The 22,225-nt window shown below is 37.0% G+C and overlaps 1 protein-coding gene across 4 annotated transcripts in view; it reads left to right on the top strand.

Annotated features, from left to right (window-relative positions):
* The window catches only part of LOC125666625 (calcitonin gene-related peptide type 1 receptor-like), a 48,320-nt gene that overhangs the window by 4,150 nt on the left and 21,945 nt on the right, over nucleotides 1-22,225 (top strand). Inside the window, exons 1-3 of one of the 4 annotated variants that reach the window (XM_056151743.1) lie at nucleotides 5,945-6,096; nucleotides 6,638-6,697; nucleotides 12,290-12,388. In XM_056151743.1, coding sequence (XP_056007718.1) covers nucleotides 12,353-12,388 — 36 coding nt within the window. In that variant the 5' untranslated portion in view covers nucleotides 5,945-6,096; nucleotides 6,638-6,697; nucleotides 12,290-12,352. Of the gene's footprint in view, nucleotides 1-5,944; nucleotides 6,097-6,637; nucleotides 6,698-10,317; nucleotides 11,087-12,289; nucleotides 12,389-22,225 lie in introns of those variants that run through there. The other 3 variants (XM_056151744.1, XM_056151745.1, XM_056151746.1) reach the window with 3 other exon arrangements.

Genomic DNA, 22,225 nt, shown 5'->3' with positions numbered 1-22,225 from the left:
TCCAAGCAGGACTATTTTACAACACGACTCAAGCATTTATTATGATTGATGAAAGAACTAATCAGATTGGATTATTCGATCACGTGACTGTTTAGATACATGTAGATATTTCCCTAGAATAAAAATCATGTCTCCATGTAACATCCTGACAGAAATATATCGCACAGTTAGTCCGAAATATCTTAAGTTTTCCTGGCACGGTAAATATCAAAATCATAAAAAAGCCAGGAAAACTTCAGATATTTCGGACTAATCGCGCAGTATGCTTCAAAGCGATGTCACTGTGGGACATTAGGCTGCATCACGATTAGCTGCAAAAGTGTAGCTCTCTGAAAACATACTGTAACGAAACAGAGATCCGATATTGTGGCGGATCAGAGGTCCGACATTGTGACGGATCAGAGGTCCGATATTGTGACGGAACAGAGGTCCGATATTGTGACGGATCAGAGGTCCAATATTGTGAAGGATCAGAAGTCCAATATTGTGACGGAGCAGAGGTCCGATATTGTGACGGATCAGAGGTCCGATATTGTGGCGGATCAGTGGTCCGATATTGTGACGGAACAGAGGTCCGATATTGTGACGGATCAGAGGTCCGATATTGTGGCGGATCAGAGGTCCAATATTGTGGCGGATCAGAGGTCCGATATTGTAGCGGATCAGAGGTCCGATATTGTGACGGATCAGAGGTCCGATATGGTGGCGGATCAGAGGTCCGATATTGTGACGGATCAGAGGTCCGATATTGTGACGGATCAGAGCTCCGTGGCGGATCAGAGGTCCGATATTGTGACGGATCAGAGGTCCAATATTGTGGCGGATCAGAGGTCCGATATTGTGGCGGATCAGAGGTCCGATATTGTAGCGGATCAGAGGTCCGATATTGTGGCGGAGCAGAGGTCCGATATTGTGACGGATCAGAGGTCCGATATTGTGACGGATCAGAGGTCCGATATTGTGACGGAGCAGAGGTCCGATATTGTGACGGAGCAGAGGTCCGATATTGTGACGGATCAGAGGTCCGATATTGTGACGGAACAGAGGTCCGATAATGTGACGGATCAGAGCTCCGTGGCGGATCAGAGGTCCGATATTATGACGGAGCAGAGGTCCGATATTGTGACGGATCAGAGGTCCGATATTGTGACGGATCAGAGGTGGTCCATCATAATTTTTTTTCCAGAGAGCTACAGTTCTGCAGCCACATCACAATATTACACAGGGCAACATATATCTTACAAATGTGATTATCGAGGTTTAAAAATTTAAAAGTAGCATCATGTGATTCAAAAAGTTTGAACCGAAAACAATTTCAAATATTAATTAAAAGATGCAGAAAAATGTACCAGATCGACTGAATATCTACTTCATTTTAAATGGTATACAGATATTGAATTTACTAAATGCATTTGAATACAAACCATGCAGTTTGGATATTTTTATATATCTAGTTTCACAATCATATCACCACGAGTTTAGCGTCTTCTTTCGTGTACTGATTGATCTACTTATGAAAGCTGACTACATTATCATTTAGGTCGTCATTTTGAGCACTGCATTCCCTGTGTGCCGTCTCAGCAGTGGATTAATTCATGATTCATCCTTAATACAATCTATACTTTCGGCCAATTTCGGCAACACGGGATGAATAACAATTATAAGTATTAAGCCCAGTAGAATGAGTTCACGCACCCTTTTTTTTCGAGCCTGATTTATGTAGATGTACTTCTAAAAATACAGAAATTCCAAATAAATCTTTAAGTAGCGATTGCGTGCATATGTCGATATGTCAGACAAAATGTTGCAGGAATTCTTGTATTATGATAAAAGAGGTTCAGATCATAGAACTCATATTTCAGACACCAATATGTCACGCCAATTTCACAGAAATAGTGAAACATGAGAGTATACATGTTTATATAAGTTTATCAGTTGTAAACAAATTATAGATTACGAAACATAAATTACAGTTTTCATCTGTGAAATTGTATGAACTACATAATTTATAGTGTGTAAATGCCAAGTTTATTATCAGCGAAAAATTCAAGTTTTTGCTAATCGTTCACTGGTATGGAAAGTTGTTTGAAAACTTTGAATTATCAAAATCTATTTTTTTTTTTTCAATATTACAAAGTACATATATAAGGTTTCGGTAATATGTGAACTATAATGGTAAAAGAATGGAATCATGGGAAAATTTGTATAAACCCCATGTTTCCCATTACCTATATATTCCCATAATACCAGGGATTTAGGCAGGTTCTCTGTTGTTATCAAATCAAATTAAAAGCCGTAAACTATTATTTACGGTAGTAGCTGAAAATCTGTAGCTCTCTGGGAAATATTCGGACAGACCAGAGAGCTACAGACCCACCCCTTATATAAACTTGCGATTTACGGCGCAGAAAAATCTACGCACGGTCGAGGTTTTCTTGCATTAATGAAGTTCATTACATATTTTACTACTCGTGTGCAAACTTACCATCAAAGATTCAGTACAGCCCTATGCTACTCGAAGACTCACAGCTTCAAATGTTTTCGTTTGTTGACGTAGTCATGTTAGATTTATTGACTGTTTAAAGTCCCACTTGAGAATATTTCACTCATATGGAAACGTCACCATTGCACGTGAAGGGCTGCTAAATTTAGGCCTATGTTCGACGCTTACCGCCTTTGAGCAGGGAGAGTTCTTTATGTTGTAACACAGGGCCTCGGTTTTTGCGATCTCATCCGAAGGACCGCTCATTTAGTCGCCTCTTACGACAAGCAAGGGGTACTTTTGTAAAATAATTGGGATGCTATATGCCAAAGTGTTTTTGACAACGCCCACTTTCAGTGCACACATATTGTGGAAAGACTCGCTCCCAATCCATGCCTTACCCCCACGACCAGGGATGATTCCAACTGACGAAACTGCGATGGACTGACTTTACCCAAACCTTTGGGCACGGGTACATTGTATCAGGACTGGCTGACGATCTGTGATTCTAGCGGAAGTCCCTCTTCATCTGGTTTGTTTGTCACATCCTGAAATTTGGTGTTTTTCGGAATGATTTTTCAAATCTGTATTAGGATTGGCCGTAGGAACAGTTGCGTTAGAAAATGCGCTTGGGGAAATGGGAATTATCATCGATTGTTTTGGTTAAATAATTTCTAACCAATAACATGTTTAAAAGTTCTGAATCAAATATTGTAAAAAAAAGTATAAAAATATAAGTTTTTGTCACAATGATCCTCACTGTGACGGCACTGGTTTCATAACGTCAATAAGCCTGTAGTACTATTTACAAATCAATTATATACAAGTATATATATAAGTTCACAAGTATATGAAATTCACAATCCAAAAATCACATGCTTTCACCTTCTTTCCTTTCTCACGAGGTACCTCCTAATTTAATCCACTCACACAAGACCTTTTCTCAAGCAAAATACATAAATTTGTCAACTCTTACATGTACTTTCATCTCTCAAATCATTCATCAGAAACAAAAAAACATTCAAAATAATTAACTCAACCCCCCCCCCCCCCCTGAAATTCACTCTCCTCTCTAACTAACTCACACGACACTCCTGAGGAAAGGCTAGGCGACAAGCGCCTTGCACCTGTTACTTCAAACACACACACGATCTCTCTATTTCACGAAAAATTAATTGACAGAGAGATATAACCCTATTACATTTTGATTACTGTCTTCAATACGTTTCATTTTTATGCATTGTTAAACAAATGATATGAATTTACAAATCCCGGAATGGCATGTGTAAAATATTGAGGCTACTCATTGCCGGTTTCCAAATTATTACTTTGTTTAAAATCCGCCATGTGCAAAGTTTTACACAGTGTAGCCAGTCCAGAAAATAATATCGTCAGCATCACGTGACTTAGATCCGGGTACGCCGTGTAATTGCTTTCTGTTTATGATGGCACATGAACCGTATATACACTATATGGCACATCAAGCACTTTTTGAAGCGTTTTGTTTTCTGCAATTTAATGGAACTCAAAATCTAATAATATTCATGTTTGCTTCATTTGCATATCATGATGGTACTCCAACATTTCATAAATGAATTTAGCTTCTTCAATACATATTGCCTTATAAGCATGAGCGGATTTAGGATTTCAATTTAGAGGGGCGTGGGAAAAGGGGTTCTTGGTCTCTTTTAGGTCCCTAGTTCGCCCAGGTGCAACCGGAACTCCCATGCTTAACTGTGTTTCAATAATAAAATGTAGTGTAAAATTAATAGAATTTTCAAGGTCACATGCAACAATCTAATTAGGGAATAAATAATGTTTTAGTTTTTAAACTTCATCCATACATGTTTAATAACGGTGTTATCTCCCTTTGGCGCATCTTTTTCACGGACAAACTTGGGTGAAATACGTACTTTTTTTAAACAAATGTTTTTTCTGAAACTTCCTCGATATAGCACTTGTAAGTTTAAGATCTTTTGAGGTGAACCTGCAATTTTAACCGGAGACATCTGATATTCAAACCTAAACAACAATAGTCATGATAGTTCATACATTTCATTCTTAAGTGCTCTTACATAAATAATCTTTGTGCTGGGATCACGCCCGTCATACTCGGATCAACTGTTACATTTTACACCCCAGTCTAAAACCCGAACATGTAATCTGACATTTATGTGTGTATAGTATTCATTTTAAGGAGGTATAGTACATCGTCATAATGGCTGACTACTTTTTAAAACAGGAATGAAGGTATAAAAGTTATACAATATTCAGAGAGCTACAGTTCTGCAGCTACGGTAACATTTGTATATTCCTTTTCAGCTGGGTATTCCTTTGGGATCCGGGTTAGAATAGGTCCTCAGTACCCCTTGCTTGTCGGTAAGAGGCGACTAAATGGGGCGGTCCTTCGGATGAGACCGCAAAAACCGAGGTCCCGTATCACAGCACGTGTGCCACAAAAAAGATCCCTCCCTGCTTAGAGACTGCAAGCGCCGAGCATAGGCTTAAATTTTGCAGCCCTTCACCGGCAATGGCGATGTCTCCATATGAGTGAAATATTCTAGAGGGGGACATTTAAACAATATACAATCAATCAATCAATTCAGCTGGGTAACTCAGTCCGTTAACGCGTCTCCTGCTCTCTGATTACCTACCAAAACTGCATTTTTTGTTTAGATTATATGAAAAAAATTTGAAAGTTTTCAATTTCAAAATATTGTTGTACATGTATGTAACCTCCCCTTTTCATCCACTCCAAATTTCTCTGGTGCGTTATTCCTCCTTAATGAATACTAATGTTTATTATTCCGCTCAATAAACATATCCCGATGAGTAATTGAGCTGTGGAATGTCGATTAAACATGGAAATCGCACCCACAGTCTTTTATATATATTCAAAAGAAAAACCTCAGTGATTGGTAATGAGAACTTAAAAACAAAAAATAAATCCACGAAAAACGTAGGAAAGCTTCCATTCTATAATAAGGAGCATCTCTCTCTCTCTCTCTCTCTCTCTCTCTCTCTCTCTCTCTCTCTCTCTCCTGTGCTTTATAAAATATTTCAACTGCAGTAGGTATTCTGTATCACCCTCGCATGTTTACGTTAAATGTCCATTCTCAATGAGTGTGACAGCGTGGCGAGAATTACACGTCTTTAGACTTGCCTAGTTGTTCGAGCGGTCTATTTAACGCGCAGGTCACACGCTGCGCTCTAGCAGATTTGGGAGCTCTAGCAGATTTGGTTTCGCAGGTCGTGAGTTCAACCCTGGGTAAAGGCGGAAGTGGGTATTCATGTAATATTATATACCTTAGTTAGTAGGGTAAATATTCCAATGTTACGCATTCCATTACACTTTTATGGCTGGAGATATTTAGCCTATAAGCGTATCATCTTTGTTAACATGTAGATTATTAATATTTGTGGTGGGGTTTTTCCCCGTAGTTTGTGATATATGTTTATGTAATATATGTCTCTTGATAAAGACGTGGGTTGCGTTGAAAATTTGAGGTGTAACCACCAGTGTCATATTGACTTGCCTAGATGGTCGCACGGTCCAGAGCGCTGGTCGCACGCTGCTGGGAGAACCCTGGGCAGGGGCGGAAGTGGATATCCATGTAATTGTGAATTTCTCTGAGCTTTATGTAATGTGTGTATGTGTCTAAATTGCTTTTTTGTGGATAAAAAAAGTATACATAAAAACAATTCAAATACAGGATAAAGCACCGGAAGTGCCCATTAATATTACAAGCTTTTATTTCGGTTCATCTTTCTCGATACAAAACGTGAACACTGGCTTCGTTTCTTCATTAAGTTCAAAGTTGTCTTCAGGCATCAGCCTTAGAGATTATTCTTTATTATGTTTCTTAATAACCACCAAAAGGCATACAGGTTAAATAATTTCTGTTTGTACAAAAAACGTTCTAAACAACGTGAAGCAAATTATTACGAATTTCAACTTGCATCTTTTTTTTTTTAATTAATTATATAAATTAATTATCCTTGAAGTTGCCTTGCAAGTGACATAATTTCGTTTATTCTGGTTTTTTGTGTAATCAATGTATACTGTTTAAGTGATTAAATGCCTCGTGCGCTGGGAGTCGGAGAACACGTGGATCTTGTTTGGCGTTGCTTACACTACCACTTGTTTACCTTCAGGTCGTACAAGTGATCATGTGACCAAATGGTACTCTTCAAAACTGGAATGTGAACGGAAATGTAAGCACCAGAAATGTGGTATTTTATTTTACAAGATTTTTTTTTCAGAATAGAAGAAAAAGCCAACACGACAGTTACAAGATAATGCAAACAAACATATATATTTTTTGGATATAACTTAATTTGTTTCTTATGTATTCAGAAGACATGCTTTGAGATTTATTTGAGGTCTAATGGCGGAAATGCCAAACGTGATGGTGAAAATGCTTCAGATTTTGCGTGATAACTTGGAGAAATAAGATAATCGTCTAACTTGGGTTTTACGCACATGTTGATGCAGGTTGCAGTATGCTTTCCCCCTTCCCATAGTTCTCTGTGCGTGGAATTTGTCCGTCGTTCGATCTCAAATGAAACAAAAAATACATTAAACTCATCGCTTATTACATTGAATATTGTAATGTGATAGATTAATGGAACAGTATTTTTGCTATAAAAAACTCCAGGAATGTGCATGTATATCCTCGCACGATTTTAAGACATGAACTCTATGTACATCCCCCTATTGTCTGTAGAATTCCACATTGTTTCCGCGTGGAGGAAATGCATTTCCGGAACCGAGTAAAAATATTTTATTTTTCTTCTGAATCTTGAAACAAATTACATCATTCTTATTAAAAGTCTATGTTTATCAGTTCATCCGGCATGAAACAATATAAAAGTTCTGACTAATAGCAACATAATTCAGTTTACATTATTGCGTAAGACTTGCATCTTATTGCATAGAATAATATTTATAAACACGTTAACAGTAATGCATTGGGCAGACGTTTTTGGTACAATGAGCAGAATTACAATCAATATTTCATAATGAAGAATGTACAAAATAATCTTAAAAATCTGTTTGTAAAACATTCGCCTTCAATTCCGGATCTACGCAGTTCGCATATTCGGTTTTCGCGTTTAATATTGTTATGGCGATCACTTTCTATAGCTGCATTATGTGATGACGGTCTTATCTTGCTAATTTGTAAGGAATAGGTTTTAACCAAGATTATTGCAATGTAAAGTGGTCAATAATGTTATTAGTTTCATATACATGTACATCTAGATGAATCATTGATATCTGCAAGGAGATTCTGTACAAAAGTACCAGAACCTGGAACACTATACATGAACATCGTAAGGTACATGGACCCTATTGATTTTGAGGTCACACGATCAAAGGTCATGGCTCAATCCACACTAGACATGGAAAGATATTGTCCACTCAATATCTTTAAAACCCTTTCCTTGACGGATATCAAATTTGGTACACTGGTACATTGTCAGAAGTAGACGAACCCTATTGATTTTGGGTTTACACTGTCAAGGGTCAAACTGGACATAGTAATATATTGTCACCTCTATATTTTAAGAACCAGAACCCTTTACTTAATAGACATCAAACTTGATACACTGGTACATCTTAAGGAGTAGATAGTAGATGACCCTTATTGATTTTGAGGTCACATGGTCAAGGGTCAATCCATTCGCGACATAGGAAGATATTGTCCACTCAATATCTTGAGAACCCTTTCGTTGACAGAGATAAAACTTGGTGCATTGGAACATAGTGAAGATTAAATGAACCCATTTGATTTTAGATTAACATGTTCAAAGGCCAAGAGTCAAACTGGACATAGTAATATATTGTCTCTATAGTTTGGGAATCATTTGCTTGACACTAAACATGGTACACTGATACATCCTAAGGAGTAATTGACCCCTATTGATTTTGAGGTCAAATGGCGAAGGGTCAATCCACTATGGACATAGGAAGATATTGTCCGCTCAATATCTTGAATCGTTTTGGCACTACTATCAATTAAATGATGAACGTGTAAAATCCGTTTCAAGTTTGCACTACAGAGGGCATACATGTTTCTGAAACATTTTTGTTTTTCGTAACATGATATCAAAATACAATTCCTACTTTTTATTAATCTAAACTAGAATTCCAAAATCCGGAATTGTCGCGCAATCCTCAGAGGCAGTCTGCCTGTTTAAAAAAAACCCATGGACGTTTTAGTGTATTTTCCTGACATACAAAATATTTTTCTTAATTTCTAAATGTATCTTTTTGATATCACATGCATTGTGATTTCCACGAACTTCACAAACGTAAATCAGTATGCGACTGGCACAAGTGTCAAAAAGTGAGAACATAGTTTCAATCGACTAGCCTTAGATCTGAAGACAAAACATTGCTTTTCTACCTTGACTGGCTAATTGTTTTTGTGTTGCATTAGAATTTCCGTTGTAATTCAATAAAACATCGAGGTATATAAATGAATCTTCGCCTTCTGTTTGCTCGTTATGTCATTATCATGCACTTTCCCTCTGTTTCTAAAAACAAGTGTTCATTTGAGGCTTGTTTTTCTCAGCATTGATTTGAGGCATGGTCATATAGCGTATTTAACATTTGTCGATGTTCTTGAACAGATTTAGAAAGAACAGACCATGTAATTACATACACCAATATAAAGAGAAAATAGATTCAATTCCTGAAGTTGTAGACGAACACCACCATTTTTAATGAACTTCATTTCAAAACCATTCACATACAAAGAAAAATGATAGGGGACACAACTTCGCCTTGTACGAGACCAAGATAATTTTCAAAAAAAAAAACCTGATCACGTTCTTGATGAGTTGACACAGGATTTCATATTCTCGTACATTTGTACATTGTATTTTTCCTTTAACATCACATATACTAATTTTTTCCTATCAGCTTAAAACGTTCTACCGTGGAAAATTTTTTAATGTTTTTTTTTTTAAATCTATAATGCAGCAATATAATCTATTTTCTTTCGTAAGAATATTCTCACAATTGTCGATAACCCCCCCCCCCCCAAATCCTTTGGCAGTGTCTACCTTTGATTGAAACCCAACTATAATGATGTCATTTACATTAACCCATTCTATAACTATAATAATGTCATTTACATTAGCCCATTCTATAATGATGTCATTTACATTAGCCCATTCTATAATGATGTCATTTACATTAGCCCATTCTATAATGATGTCATTTACATTAGCCCATTCTATAATGTCATTTACATTAGCCCATTCTATAACTATAATGATGTCATTTACATTAGCCCATTCTATAATGATGGCATTTACATTAGCCCATTCTATAATGATGTCATTTACATTAGCCCATTCTATAATGATGTCATTTACATTAGCCCATTCTATAATGATGTCATTTACATTAGCCCACTCTATAACTATAATGATGTCATTTACATTAGCCCATTCTATGTTTATTATTCGAAATTGAATTTTTTTATTTTTTTTTATTTTTTGTTGTTGCAAAAATAACTCATTCGGCTGATGCCCCTATAACCATTTGGATCTAACCTATCGACTTTCTTTAATACAGGAATTATTACGGATTTGACCCACATATGAGAAAATGTACTGGATGTCTGAATTCTATTAAAAATATTGTTTACAATAGGGAGGTGACATCGTTAAAATTCAATAAACCATTCAGTAACCAATAAGTCCACGAGATTTTTCTCTTTTAAACATAGATATGGCGTCTTGTGTGTTCTTATAAACTATTTCGTGGTCAAGTCCTTCCAAAAACATTCAAACTGTCACCGTTTACATTCTCTTTCACATTTGGATTTTATGCAGGGTCCTTGAAAGTGATAATAAAATATGTTTGGATCGACATTCGATTGATGGGGTTTTCTTCTTTGGAAATACAATGAGAAAATTTTGTTTACAGACATGGTCAAACATAGTTCCCTCCGTACGTAAATCCGTTCAACCCGAATGAAACTATTTAAAAAAAAACCTGATTAGTACTAACACGCTAAAAGTCAGGTTTTTGTTACTAGTTTGACACGACAACAAGCTTCTCTTCAAATTTCTCATTCCCTTACCAGTCATTGATGGGAATTTGGATATTTAGCTTCATTTTCTCCACTACAATGACCTATATCTAAGTAGCCTGCGTTGAACTTGGTGCACATCCCCTGTGTAAACGATCACACTCACAGGCCACTTGTAAGGCTGCGTAAGTTAATGGACGGTAGATATAGTGGTCTAGTGAGAACCTTACATTGTCGTGTAATTATTTCCTAAAGAGGCGTGACCGTAATTACACGCACTGGGATTACAAAGTGCTTGGACTAGTTATCTAATGAATTTAATGGAGTTCAAAGTGAAACAAGACGATTGGTGATTGTTTTCAAAACTGTGACGATTGGGCGATATTTCGATCATACTACTGTATTTTATGGGGATTGCATGGAAGCAAACAGTGAGAGGACAGAGTGATATGTAAAGACTTGATCTGGTCCCCTCAAAGATTTCTCAGAGTTTGAATCAGTTAGAATTCTACTGATTTGCAAAGAAAATTTCTGTGCAGCGGTCAATGGTGTTGAGGTAACGGGTAACGCCTTTAGTAACCTACACTGCTCCCACGGGGGGTTTTCAGTATTAACTCGGATATATTACCAGCCATTGAAATGTCATTTTTGGTGTATTTCTGTGAAAAATAAACAATGCTATTTTACAAATTCATACTTTCAAGTTATTTTTTATATTTCATAACTGAATGGTGCAGCGATGGCAAATCATAGTATAAAACTATTGCTGTATATTGCCAGATTGTGTTGTGGAGGGAAATTGTAATTTTCAATATACACATTGACTGGCAATAGTACAGTAGTGTGTTTTTACTTGTCTACGTGCTTGTGATAAAACTGTGCTGTTAAATTAAATATCATGGCTATATACCCACACTTGATTTTTAATAAGAAATTTGGTTATGATTGGCAACTTTGTGGCGTCAATCAATCTCCTAGAAATGACAGTTCAGGACCTGATAAGACGAATATGAATTTTGTGTCAGATTTGGCGACTTGCAAACTGTTTGGTAAATAAAATCGTTGTGTTTCTCGTGACTTGACATTTGTGCAGAATGACACGATAAAACAAAGAGTCAATGTCGGATCATCCTTAGCTATACAGACAGACAGACAGACTGATAACGAGGTAAGCTATCTCCTCCAATATTAATTTGTTATGTGTTAAAACTGACAAAAATGTTCCCGACCGCATATGAAGCGCACTTTCTCTGATTGATAAATTTCCCTCAGTTGTAAAAGTCTTATCAAATATTAAGCACACTTAGTTTTTTTTTTTTTTACTGATTGCGTTATGACTGATAGCAGTCTATATTTTTGTGTTGAGAAATTGGTAGAATTTAGCGAATATTTTTCTATTAAATCTTTTGAATTTTTATCAAAGATTACAAGCAGGTCTTGTTTATAGGTCACTAGGCATAGTTTAATCTTGCTGGCAAATCTCGTGTAAAACAGCAGGATTTCCCAGGACTTGTAATGCACTTTCTCTAAATGAAATGTGTTCTATTTTCATGTTGAGGAAATTCATCATCAAAATTTTATCTCGGTGATAAACGCTAAGCACTTATATTTGTGTCGCCATCTTCGTTCAACGTCGTAACCCCAAAATGAAACCGATGACAACTGACGCGGATGAAAATCACAGAATATTTCCTCTGCCTTTCATCACTAGATTGGATTCGTATCTAGTTTGTTTATATGTGTTTCTATTTCCTTAAAGGCGTAGACATCGATCCTAGAGCTCTGGCGGACGGCTGCTCTCTCCGCAATAGCATTCCTCACCATGGATTGGATTGTTGTCCTAGTACTGACACCACTGGTAGGTAAAGTTTCTTATATTTATGACTGATGACCCTGATAACAATAATATTGTTCACAAACGTCACACTGGTATTTCAGCTCAAACTTATCCTTGGTGCTTCATGTTATTGTTAGTATATCAAATGATACATGTAATTGCTTCACGATGAAAATATTCCAATGAACTGAGGTTATATATATATATATTTTAAAACTTTTCTGCGATTATATATATAAAACGTTCAATTTAATTTTCATTGTTGAAAAAGTTTGTGATATGCTTGCAGAAATATATCATATTTTATATATATATTTTAAAATATATATTTTAAACTTTTCGCACATGAATGAGGGTGATCATTATTTAAATCGAGGCAGGCTACAAATACAGTGTAAGATGTTACAGGGGTTTCAAGTCTCGTTTCAGTCAACATTTCGCAAATTCTATGGTCGCTATAACGATCTAGTTTACAAAATACAACCTGTCGTTAGGCCGAATGCTGTCTGACATGTTTCATATCAATTTTTACACTGTTCTCTGTTTACTAATTTTGGCTACGGATAACTCCGTTTGCTTGCTCATCAAGATATATGGATCATGGCGGGTGTGACCGGTCGACATGGGATACTCACTCCTCTTAGGCATCTGATCCCACCTCTAGTGTGTCCGGGGGTCCGTGTTCGCCATACTCTTAATTTTGTATTCTCTAAAGAAATTATGAGATTTGCCCACTTTTCGCTCTCTTCACTTTGTCATAAGCGGCCTACAGACCTTGTCGGTTACCAGAGTTTTAGTTAGATATCTCACTAATCCCAAGGACTACGAAATGATAACTGTCTTATTCTCCAGCGGCAGTATAAAACAAGGTGCGTTATTAAAACACAGATGTCACCACGAAAAGACTACATGATTAATTTGGACCCTAGAGTTAGAACCCTGGTGTCGCAAAATTCACAATTTTGGTACATCCCTTTCTGCTTTCCCTTACATACATTTGAATTTTTATGTATTTATAGTATCAGGAAAATTAAAAAAAGAAGTATTTTAAATGATAAAGCACTATGATCACCATGGTACCAAAACCCCTATCCTTGGGAACATGAAATTTACAATTTTGAGTAAAGGGCTACATTCTCCCTCTAAACATTCATGTAAATTCAATTTAGTATCAACAGTATTAAAAGAAGATCTTTTGTAAATGTTTTACATATAAACAATATATGCCAAATTTGATCCAGCCCTAGAGTCAGATCTCCTACCTCAGAGATTTTGAAATTTACAATTTTAGTAGAAGCCTTCCAGTTCTACATGACTATGAAATTAATTTTTCTTACATGTGTATAGTTGTAGAGATGTTTGAAAACTGGTAAATATTTGACAATGCCCCTAAAGCCCCAGAAGTGCAGGAGTCTTGGGGCCCGTTTTACAATACAACTTACGGCAAAGTAAAACTTTTCTCAGGCTTATTTTAAATTTTTAAAAAAATAATATATTTTGCATTTGGAGTGAATGACCTTACAATACACTGGAAAATTCCAGTATGTAATGTTGGTCGTAAGTCGTAAGTTCTTTTGTAAAACGCGCCCCTGGGTGTTCCCTTGTCTTTAAGATGCTTCATACCAAATCATGAAGTTCAAAATGTTTAATTGTTAACACACGACAGACGTCGTATGACGACGAACCCAGATAGATAGAAATGTGTCACATGAGTGAAAAATATATATGTCGCTTTAACAAATTTCCAAAGACAATCTGTTAAAGAATAATAAAATATTTTGTCAGTTCGGTATCCGATGAATTCTCAGGCTCTGCCACCGAGATACTCCCACTCGTGTCAAGGTAGCGTCAAACTTACGACGTACTGAAAAAGGTCGGCCTAGATTGTCTTTGGAATATGACCTTAAAAAAACGGAGGTCCCGTGTTGCGGCAGACGTTGACAATTTAAAGAACCGTCACTGCTACCGCCGTAAGCACTAAGCATAAATCTAAATCTGTGGTAGTCCACCTACTGCTGGTGATTTCTCAATGAGTGAAAAATTCTCGATGAGACGTAAAAAACAAACAAAAACCAACCATCCATCAAGATTTACAAATTTCTTTCGCAATCAGTTTTAAAAACATCCATCCCGTTTTATACTGTCAAGTTTATACATACTTCCGTCCTCCAACTTATGTGGAATTAAATGATTTTCTTCTGAATTTACATCCAGGATACAAATACAAAGTATATTAAGTTTGAGTCTAAAAGTTTTGAAGTAAGAATCAATTTGCTGCTAGAATGTGTTATTTGTAAAGCACCACAGGCCAAAAAAATCATCCACCTCCTATTGTTTAAACACCATGATCATCAAACCGATAACAAAACAGCAACCGGTTTTAAATGATTTAAACAGACTTTGATTTTGGGAAGCAATGTTTTATTTAATACTCCCATGCGATAGCGCTACGTATGAATAATTAAAATCATTCAAAACATCAAATATCTAATGGAACTTTTGCTTAAGAAAAAGGGCATACTGTTATTTTTCAAATCTAAAATTCAAACTAATCATAAAATTCTGATGAAAAATAAATCTGTAAACAACAGTGCAGGAGTACTAGTATCATTTTGATGAAGATTTTACTTTACAATATTTTCTATGAAAGTTCAGAGTTTAATTTCATATATCGTAGTTTTATTTAAATATACAATGTACAAGAATATACATATATATATATATTCTGGATCGTTAAACCTAGGTTTATATTTTGAGTAGTTATTCGGTGAACAATATGATATATATATATATATATATATATATATATAATTCTGGATCGTTACGCCTAGGTTTATATTTTGAGTACACTGTAGTTATTCGGTGAACAATATGAGGATTACAACAGTTGCTCTCGTAGATAAGCACTTAAATCTTTGCTGTATAATATACAAAGAAGACAAGGAAACAAATCACTATGAAAACCATAAAACCTTTTCACTAAAATTTAATCATTGTCTTTTACTATCAAGTAAACAGATGAAATAAACATTGCATGCTGGGATACGCGTTTAGAGTGTCCGTCTATCCTATAGGGGTTTTCTTTAAATCGTTTCCAACAGTTAAAAGTTAGGAGTTCCTTCGGCTACTATGTTACGTTTTACAGGAGAGACACAGTAAATTATCGCAGTAGAAGACAGAAACTGTTCCACTTGTTATTTGAACATTTACACGTTCGCTCGGAATTTGCTCTTTGAACTAAAGTACTAACACTTATTGTGAAATACGCCTGGTAAACAGCATGGCTGATTTTAAATCATTTCTTGCTCCTGTTTGAATGAAACTCAGAACAGTCTAACCAGGCGTATACCAAAATATTTAAATTGCAAAAAAATCATAGAAGAGATATTTTTTTTTTACTTCTTCCCGGTAACATAAATTCATATGAATAGATAACACCAGAATCAAGAAAAATATATTGTTTTTCGGTTGATAAGCAGCCATTTTATATGCATGGAATTGAGCATGTGTAGTGTGTAGAGTTGCACCTTCACTGTCAGCAGAGGTCAGTCCGAAGGAATTCACTGGTTAAAATGAACTCGGGCTGATAAAGTCCTCAGTACATTTCATTATTCGGACGGACAAAAATCTTGAAATGAAGTAGATTTCAAGGACTCTGTGTTAGAGAGGGATGTCCTTTCGATGAAATTCGTGTGGTATATAAATATATCTTTTATATATATCAAGCATACTTTCCAAGAACACACACGGTGATAAACCACCCTTATCACAGCGTGGTATAAGTGTGATCCCAGAAAGGCCGACCTGAAGCGAGTGAGTCACTTCAGATTAAGCAGACGATGAAGCAGACGATGATACGTTTGTGACTTCAGATAGTAAATGCAAATCTAGATGGTCCGGAATTTCCTTTATGATGTGATCAAACTGTAAATATTTCCTCAAATCCCTTCATCTGAGATACTGCTACAAAAGTGATGAGATGGACGAGGTCCGTAATGATAAAACTATTATAGGGCTAGGGTCGTTAATGCTGTGTTTTGCAGCAGAGAGACCGTTGTGTTTATAGGATTTTAACGGCAAACGAAATCATTGTGATAAGGACACGGTTTGTCATAAAGTCTTCATTTGATCCTCCTAGTTACCTTTAGTTGTCTGAAATTTCTATCCTTCGAGTTCAAGTAAAAATAATTATGAAGACTATTAAATAGCTGTTTGCCATTAGTGAACTTAAATGAATTGGAGTCTATCAATCTTTTAGTATGGTAGGAATAACGAGAGTCTTCTTATCCTGTAGAATATTAGGAAAAACAAGGACTTCTGGGGGCAGTAGAATTTGATTTTTGCTAGATCAACCCTGCCATCCCACACTTTTGTAAGAGAGAGAGAGAGAGAGAGAGAGAGAGAGAGAGAGAGAGAGAGAGAGAGAGAGTATACATGCTAAAATACATGTATGTCATATCAGTCCAAGTGGTTCCGTATGCTATGGATTTTGGCATGTGATATTCTATTTATCATATACTGCATATTTTCATGCTGGGATATTGTATACCAACACATTAGTGTTTTCATGTGTGTGTATTTTTTAATTTGATAGAGTCCGAGAGCTGATTTTATAGAATATTCTTTTTATCTCATGGGGTTCATTTTTTGAAGCAAGGAATATTTGATTGATTGATTGAATATTGTTTAACGTCGCTCTCGAGAATATTTCACTCATATGGAGATATCACCATTGCAGATGAAGGGCAAAATTTAGACCTATGCTCGGCGCTTATGGCCTTTGAGCAGGGAGGGATCTTTATCGTGCCACACTTGCTGTTGCTGTGACACGGGACCTCAGTTTTTGCTGTCTCATCCGAAGAACCACCCCATTTAGTCGCCTCTTACGACAAGCAAGGGGTGCTGAGGAACTATTCTAACCCGGATCCCCACGGGATTCTTGGATATGTGTTGACCGTTTTCGTGAACTTGAACTCAATAGATATTTTCCCAATTTTTATTATCTTGTTTATCATATTAATATTTTCCCGATATCAACAAGGTCAGTCTGACCCCGGGTACCCTCGCAAACTATCCAAGATATCAAGTTGAAATTTTCTGCGATTGTAGATGTGTTCATAGATGTGTGGAAGTGCATTCAATTTTTTTTCATGCAAAATCGTCAGACATAGGTATAGAGCCTGAAAATTACCGCATTTTAAAATATTTTCTTCAATATCTTTTTATACATAGATAATATAATAAGACATATCGAACAAAATTTGTAGATAATGACAAACCCTATTCAACGATGCCAAGTGTTAGGTGACAGCCCTTTAAATAAAGGACCGAGAAGGGTCCACAGTATTTGAAAAGAATTTGCTAAGCATTAATGAGGCAAGGTTGTGTGTTTTAACGTTTTGCAAAGTTCTGCTGATGTAAGAAAAAATGATCACAGATTGCTTAAAAAGGAATTTCAAAGGAATGATGTACGAAACTTTTGATGCTATATATGCCGTATTTTTGGATATTATCTTAGGAGTAAAAAAAAACCCCATGTGTTTTACAGTTAGGAATTTGGCATGTAAAACTAGTAAACATGTTTAAAGTTAGAAATAAAATGGAAAACATGACTGTAGTGCTATGGACATGATCAAACGGGTAGATAGAACTCAGAATCAACTCATAGTCAACCTGGTAAAATCGGTAGGTTTGTTCATACCTTGAGGGTCAAATGACTTCTGTTGTCTCTTGGCTCTGAGAGACATGTACTTTCGACACAGACGTTTCGGCCCAAAAAGTTGGACACTTCGGCAAAATTTTTTGAGACACTTCGGTCCCACTTTTTTTTTACCGTATATATCACTCGCATTTTCATCCCAACATAACTGACACTTGGGGTGATGCGTTCTCAGAAGTGTTGAGGAGTTTTCTGAGAAAACAGCTGCGCATTCTGTATGTGCATAAGACATCCTTCAAAAACCTGATTGGTTGATTAATTAATTATTTTGCGTCCAGTCGATAATTTTTCACTTATATTGAGACGTTACCAGCTGTAGGTGAAGTACCACAATGTCAGACCTATGCTGAAGCCCTCAGGGCTGTTTGAGGGCTGTAGCAGTGAGGGGTCTTTATTCTGTCAACGCCTGCCGCAACACGGGACCTCCGTTTTAAGGTCATATCCGAAAGACACCCCCCCCCCCCCCGGTTCTCCATTAAAACCAAGAAAGATTTGCCAGTGGCTACATATTTTAATGACGGTAATCACCAATGGGGGACTTGTCAATAGTGATTGATCATGACCTCCAATGGTCAGATACCGAGAGAAAGCAAAAGAAATATTGGCTGCTCAAACTGAAGTCATTTGACCCTCAAGGTATCAACAAACCTTCTGACGATAGACTAAACCTTCACTAGATTCTGAGTTCCATCCACACCATTATAGCCGTGTCTAACATGTTATTTCTAACATAAAACCTCGTTTACCAGTTTTACATGTTAATTTACTAGATTACAAACTAGTATACTAGTCTGCGTGCTGGTCCAGTTTTCCTTCACTTTGCACGCACACTTCATGACAGAATAATCCATTAGTTTACTTAAGCCATTATCAGACAACGACCAGAATTCCTTGATCAGTTCAAGACCCAATTTCAAGTTAACACCCTCAAAACAATCTCCACCTGTGCCGGGACCAATGCCGTGCCACCTGTCAAATCAACATTAATACAATAGAGCTCGATTTGATCGACAACTAAAGGCGAGATTATATCGTCAGTCTGTGGAATGGGTGTTTTGGTAACAGTACGTTTAGTTGGTTGTATATTGTTTAAAGTCCAGCTCGAGAATATTTCATTCATATGGAGACGTCACCATTGCCGGTGGAGGCTGCAAAAGTTACATGTAGGCATATGCTCTGCGCTTATCGCCTTTGAGCAAGGAGAGATCTTTATCGTGCCACATATACTATGAAACTGGGCCTTGGTTTTTGCGGTCTCTTCCGAAAGACAGCGCCATTTAGTCGCCTCTTACGCCAAGCAAGGGGTACTGAGGACCTATTCTAACCCGGATCCACACGGGATAACGACAATACGGTTTGAGTGTTGACAGTGTTTACTTGCGATCTGCTTCTCTCATGTAACGATAACGAACTATTAGTACGATTAGCTGGATTGAATAACGATAAAATACGGTGTTATTTTTCAAACATTTCTAGTTATCATTGAAATAATTAGTTTATAATTAGAACATGATTAGTGAGGGGAAATTAAGATGATCACTGCCGTTATCCTCCACGAACAACGACGGCCTGAAACAGGTAGTGTTTCTGAGGGGAAAATGAATGGCTATCCGTGCTTTGCTTATAACGGATGGAATTGCAGTGGTGGATTTAGAGGGGGCCCAGGTCCCACTATTTCGGCTCACAATACATTACTGGCATATATGAATGATTAAAACCCTGATCTTAAGATACTTGACTTCACTTGTGCCCCTTTTCCCGGAAATCCTGGATCCGCCACTGGAATGGAATACAAACTGCGAAGAACAAAGAGAGAAAGAAGCCCCTGATATTCCCGATCCGACAGTTATATCAGTAAGTCGCGGACCGTTTTCCAGCAGTTCCCGGCCAGTCGGATGCCCGGAATGCTTCAGAATCTGCCAGTCCTGCAAAGGTCATAGGTCATAAGATTAACGGCAATTGTGGTTACCCCAGAACCGTAAACCTGCATCATCACGGAACAGCAAATGTAGGAAACTATTTTATAGGAAGTTTCGGACAATGTCAAGTCATCGTGCAGTGTGGTAAAACAGCCGCTAGGTAGAACGGAAGTCAAGCGCCATAACTATGGATGTCATCAATAATAAAGAAATAGGAGAGGAAGAAAAATAACGGGCGAAAGGACACCCCCAGGCAAATCTGTATATGATGCAGTGGATAATAATGATATAGACAGCACTAGATCACCCCCCCTCTTATTTCTTCATCCTTTATGCTCTATTGTATGTGAAATTTTAGTATGTCTGCATTTTATTGAATCCGTGGGGATCCGGGTTAGGTTGGGTTCTCAGAACCTCTTGCCTGTTGTAAAAGGCGACTAAATGGTACAGTCCTTTAGATGAGATCACAACGTGGCAAAAACCGAGGCCCCGTGTCACAGCAGGTGTGGCACGATAAAAATCCATCCCTGCTCTCAAAAACCGTAAATGTCGAGCATAGGCCCAAATATTGCAGCCCTTCACCGGCAACGGCGACGTCTCCGTATGAGTGAGAAATGTAAGCAATCATTTATATTGCTTGATTCGCTTTTATTGTTGACTCGTCTTAATTATTATTATCGGTCACAGGGCGATCTATTCATGGTCGTGTTAGAAAGTGCGCATCCATGGGGAAATGAGAAATCAGTTTTAATTGTTTCATTAGAATAATTTCTTATCGATAATATTCATAAAAGCGTTTTGAAAATATATTAATATAAGTCTTCATTACTGTAATCAATACGTTTCTTTTTAGTCGTTATCAAATAAATATTTTGAATTTACGATTTTACAATAAGTACTCCCCCGAATGGCAGTGTATGAAATATAGAAGCAACTCATCATGAGTTTCTAGACATCAATTAAATAAATGAATTGATAAAAATAAGTTATTTTGGTTTGGATATGCTACAGCTGCGAATATTTATATATCTGTCTATTTTGATTATTGCTTTGCTTGAAATCCGCTACGTGCAAATCAGAATTGCAGACGTGCACAGGATATAGCCAGTCCAGCAAGTAATATTGCCACCATCATGTGACGTAGATACGGTGTTGCCATTGCATTTTATTAAGATAAATTAAGCACATTTCTGAAGCATGTTTGGTTTCTGCAATCTACTGAAGCAAAAAATGAAACAGTATTCATAAATATCTGTGGGGGTGGGGGGAGGGGGCATTACAAGATACAATTCTGCACGTGCGCGTACGACTACAAGTAAAATGAAACCAACATCCGGGTAAATTCCATTGCATATATCACTAGTTGCATCAGTTGATCCGCTACCTAGGCCTGTCAGAGCTTTTGGACTTTGCTAGACACTGTCGAACAAGGTGTGGAAGCGTCGTCGGACATAAAAATCAGCTTGTGTTTAACTCATCTAAATGGTCGAGCGGACTAAAAGCTAAACAATGGTTAAAGAGCAATCCATACACGAATGTGTACAGCTGACTAATGAATGCGAGACGCATTTCCAGTAGTTATGGACATCGAAGCGACAGCGTTTTCTTTTAATTAATATCAAGATCCTTTGGGATTTTCCTGTCCCCTTCTGTTTCTTGTGGTAAATCTGTCATTAAGCTATTAACTGATCCCTCAAATCTCCCAAAGGTCTACTGCATTTGTAATGCGATTTGATAGAGTTTTGCTAAAGAGAGCAGTGATTTCTTTTATTAGCATTTCTTGGAGTGGTTGTTTTTAATGAACTTTGATCTCTGGTTACGAATACCTGTAACTATACGTCGAAAACGTAGAAAATACCCATCTTAGCACGTGTACACCAATCTCTCACCAGAGGGCGTTACGCTACACTCCACAACACGTGAAAGTGAAGCTTGCGTAGCGCGCCCTCTGGTGAGAGAATGCGTGTACACATGTACACGCATGCGTGTCTAAGGTTGGAGTGTGGTTTTAGAAAGGTTATCTGAACGTTTCGTGTAATGGGACTCTTGTTATCGCTTCTGTAATTTATATCTAGCTGGTGTCAGGATTTGTATCCACGATGCTGACTTAGACAAATAGCTTCGATGAAAGATTTGTATAAATATGTAGTTTGTAAAAAAGAATTCAGTATTTGATACAGTAAATACATCCAATAATAAAAGTCTAGAAACACAAAACTC

Source organism: Ostrea edulis, chromosome 10 (genome assembly GCF_947568905.1).
Source record: "Ostrea edulis chromosome 10, xbOstEdul1.1, whole genome shotgun sequence".
Taxonomy (NCBI): domain Eukaryota; kingdom Metazoa; phylum Mollusca; class Bivalvia; order Ostreida; family Ostreidae; genus Ostrea; species Ostrea edulis.
Note: the sequence above shows the minus strand (reverse complement) of the source record. Positions and strands in the feature narration are given on the sequence as shown.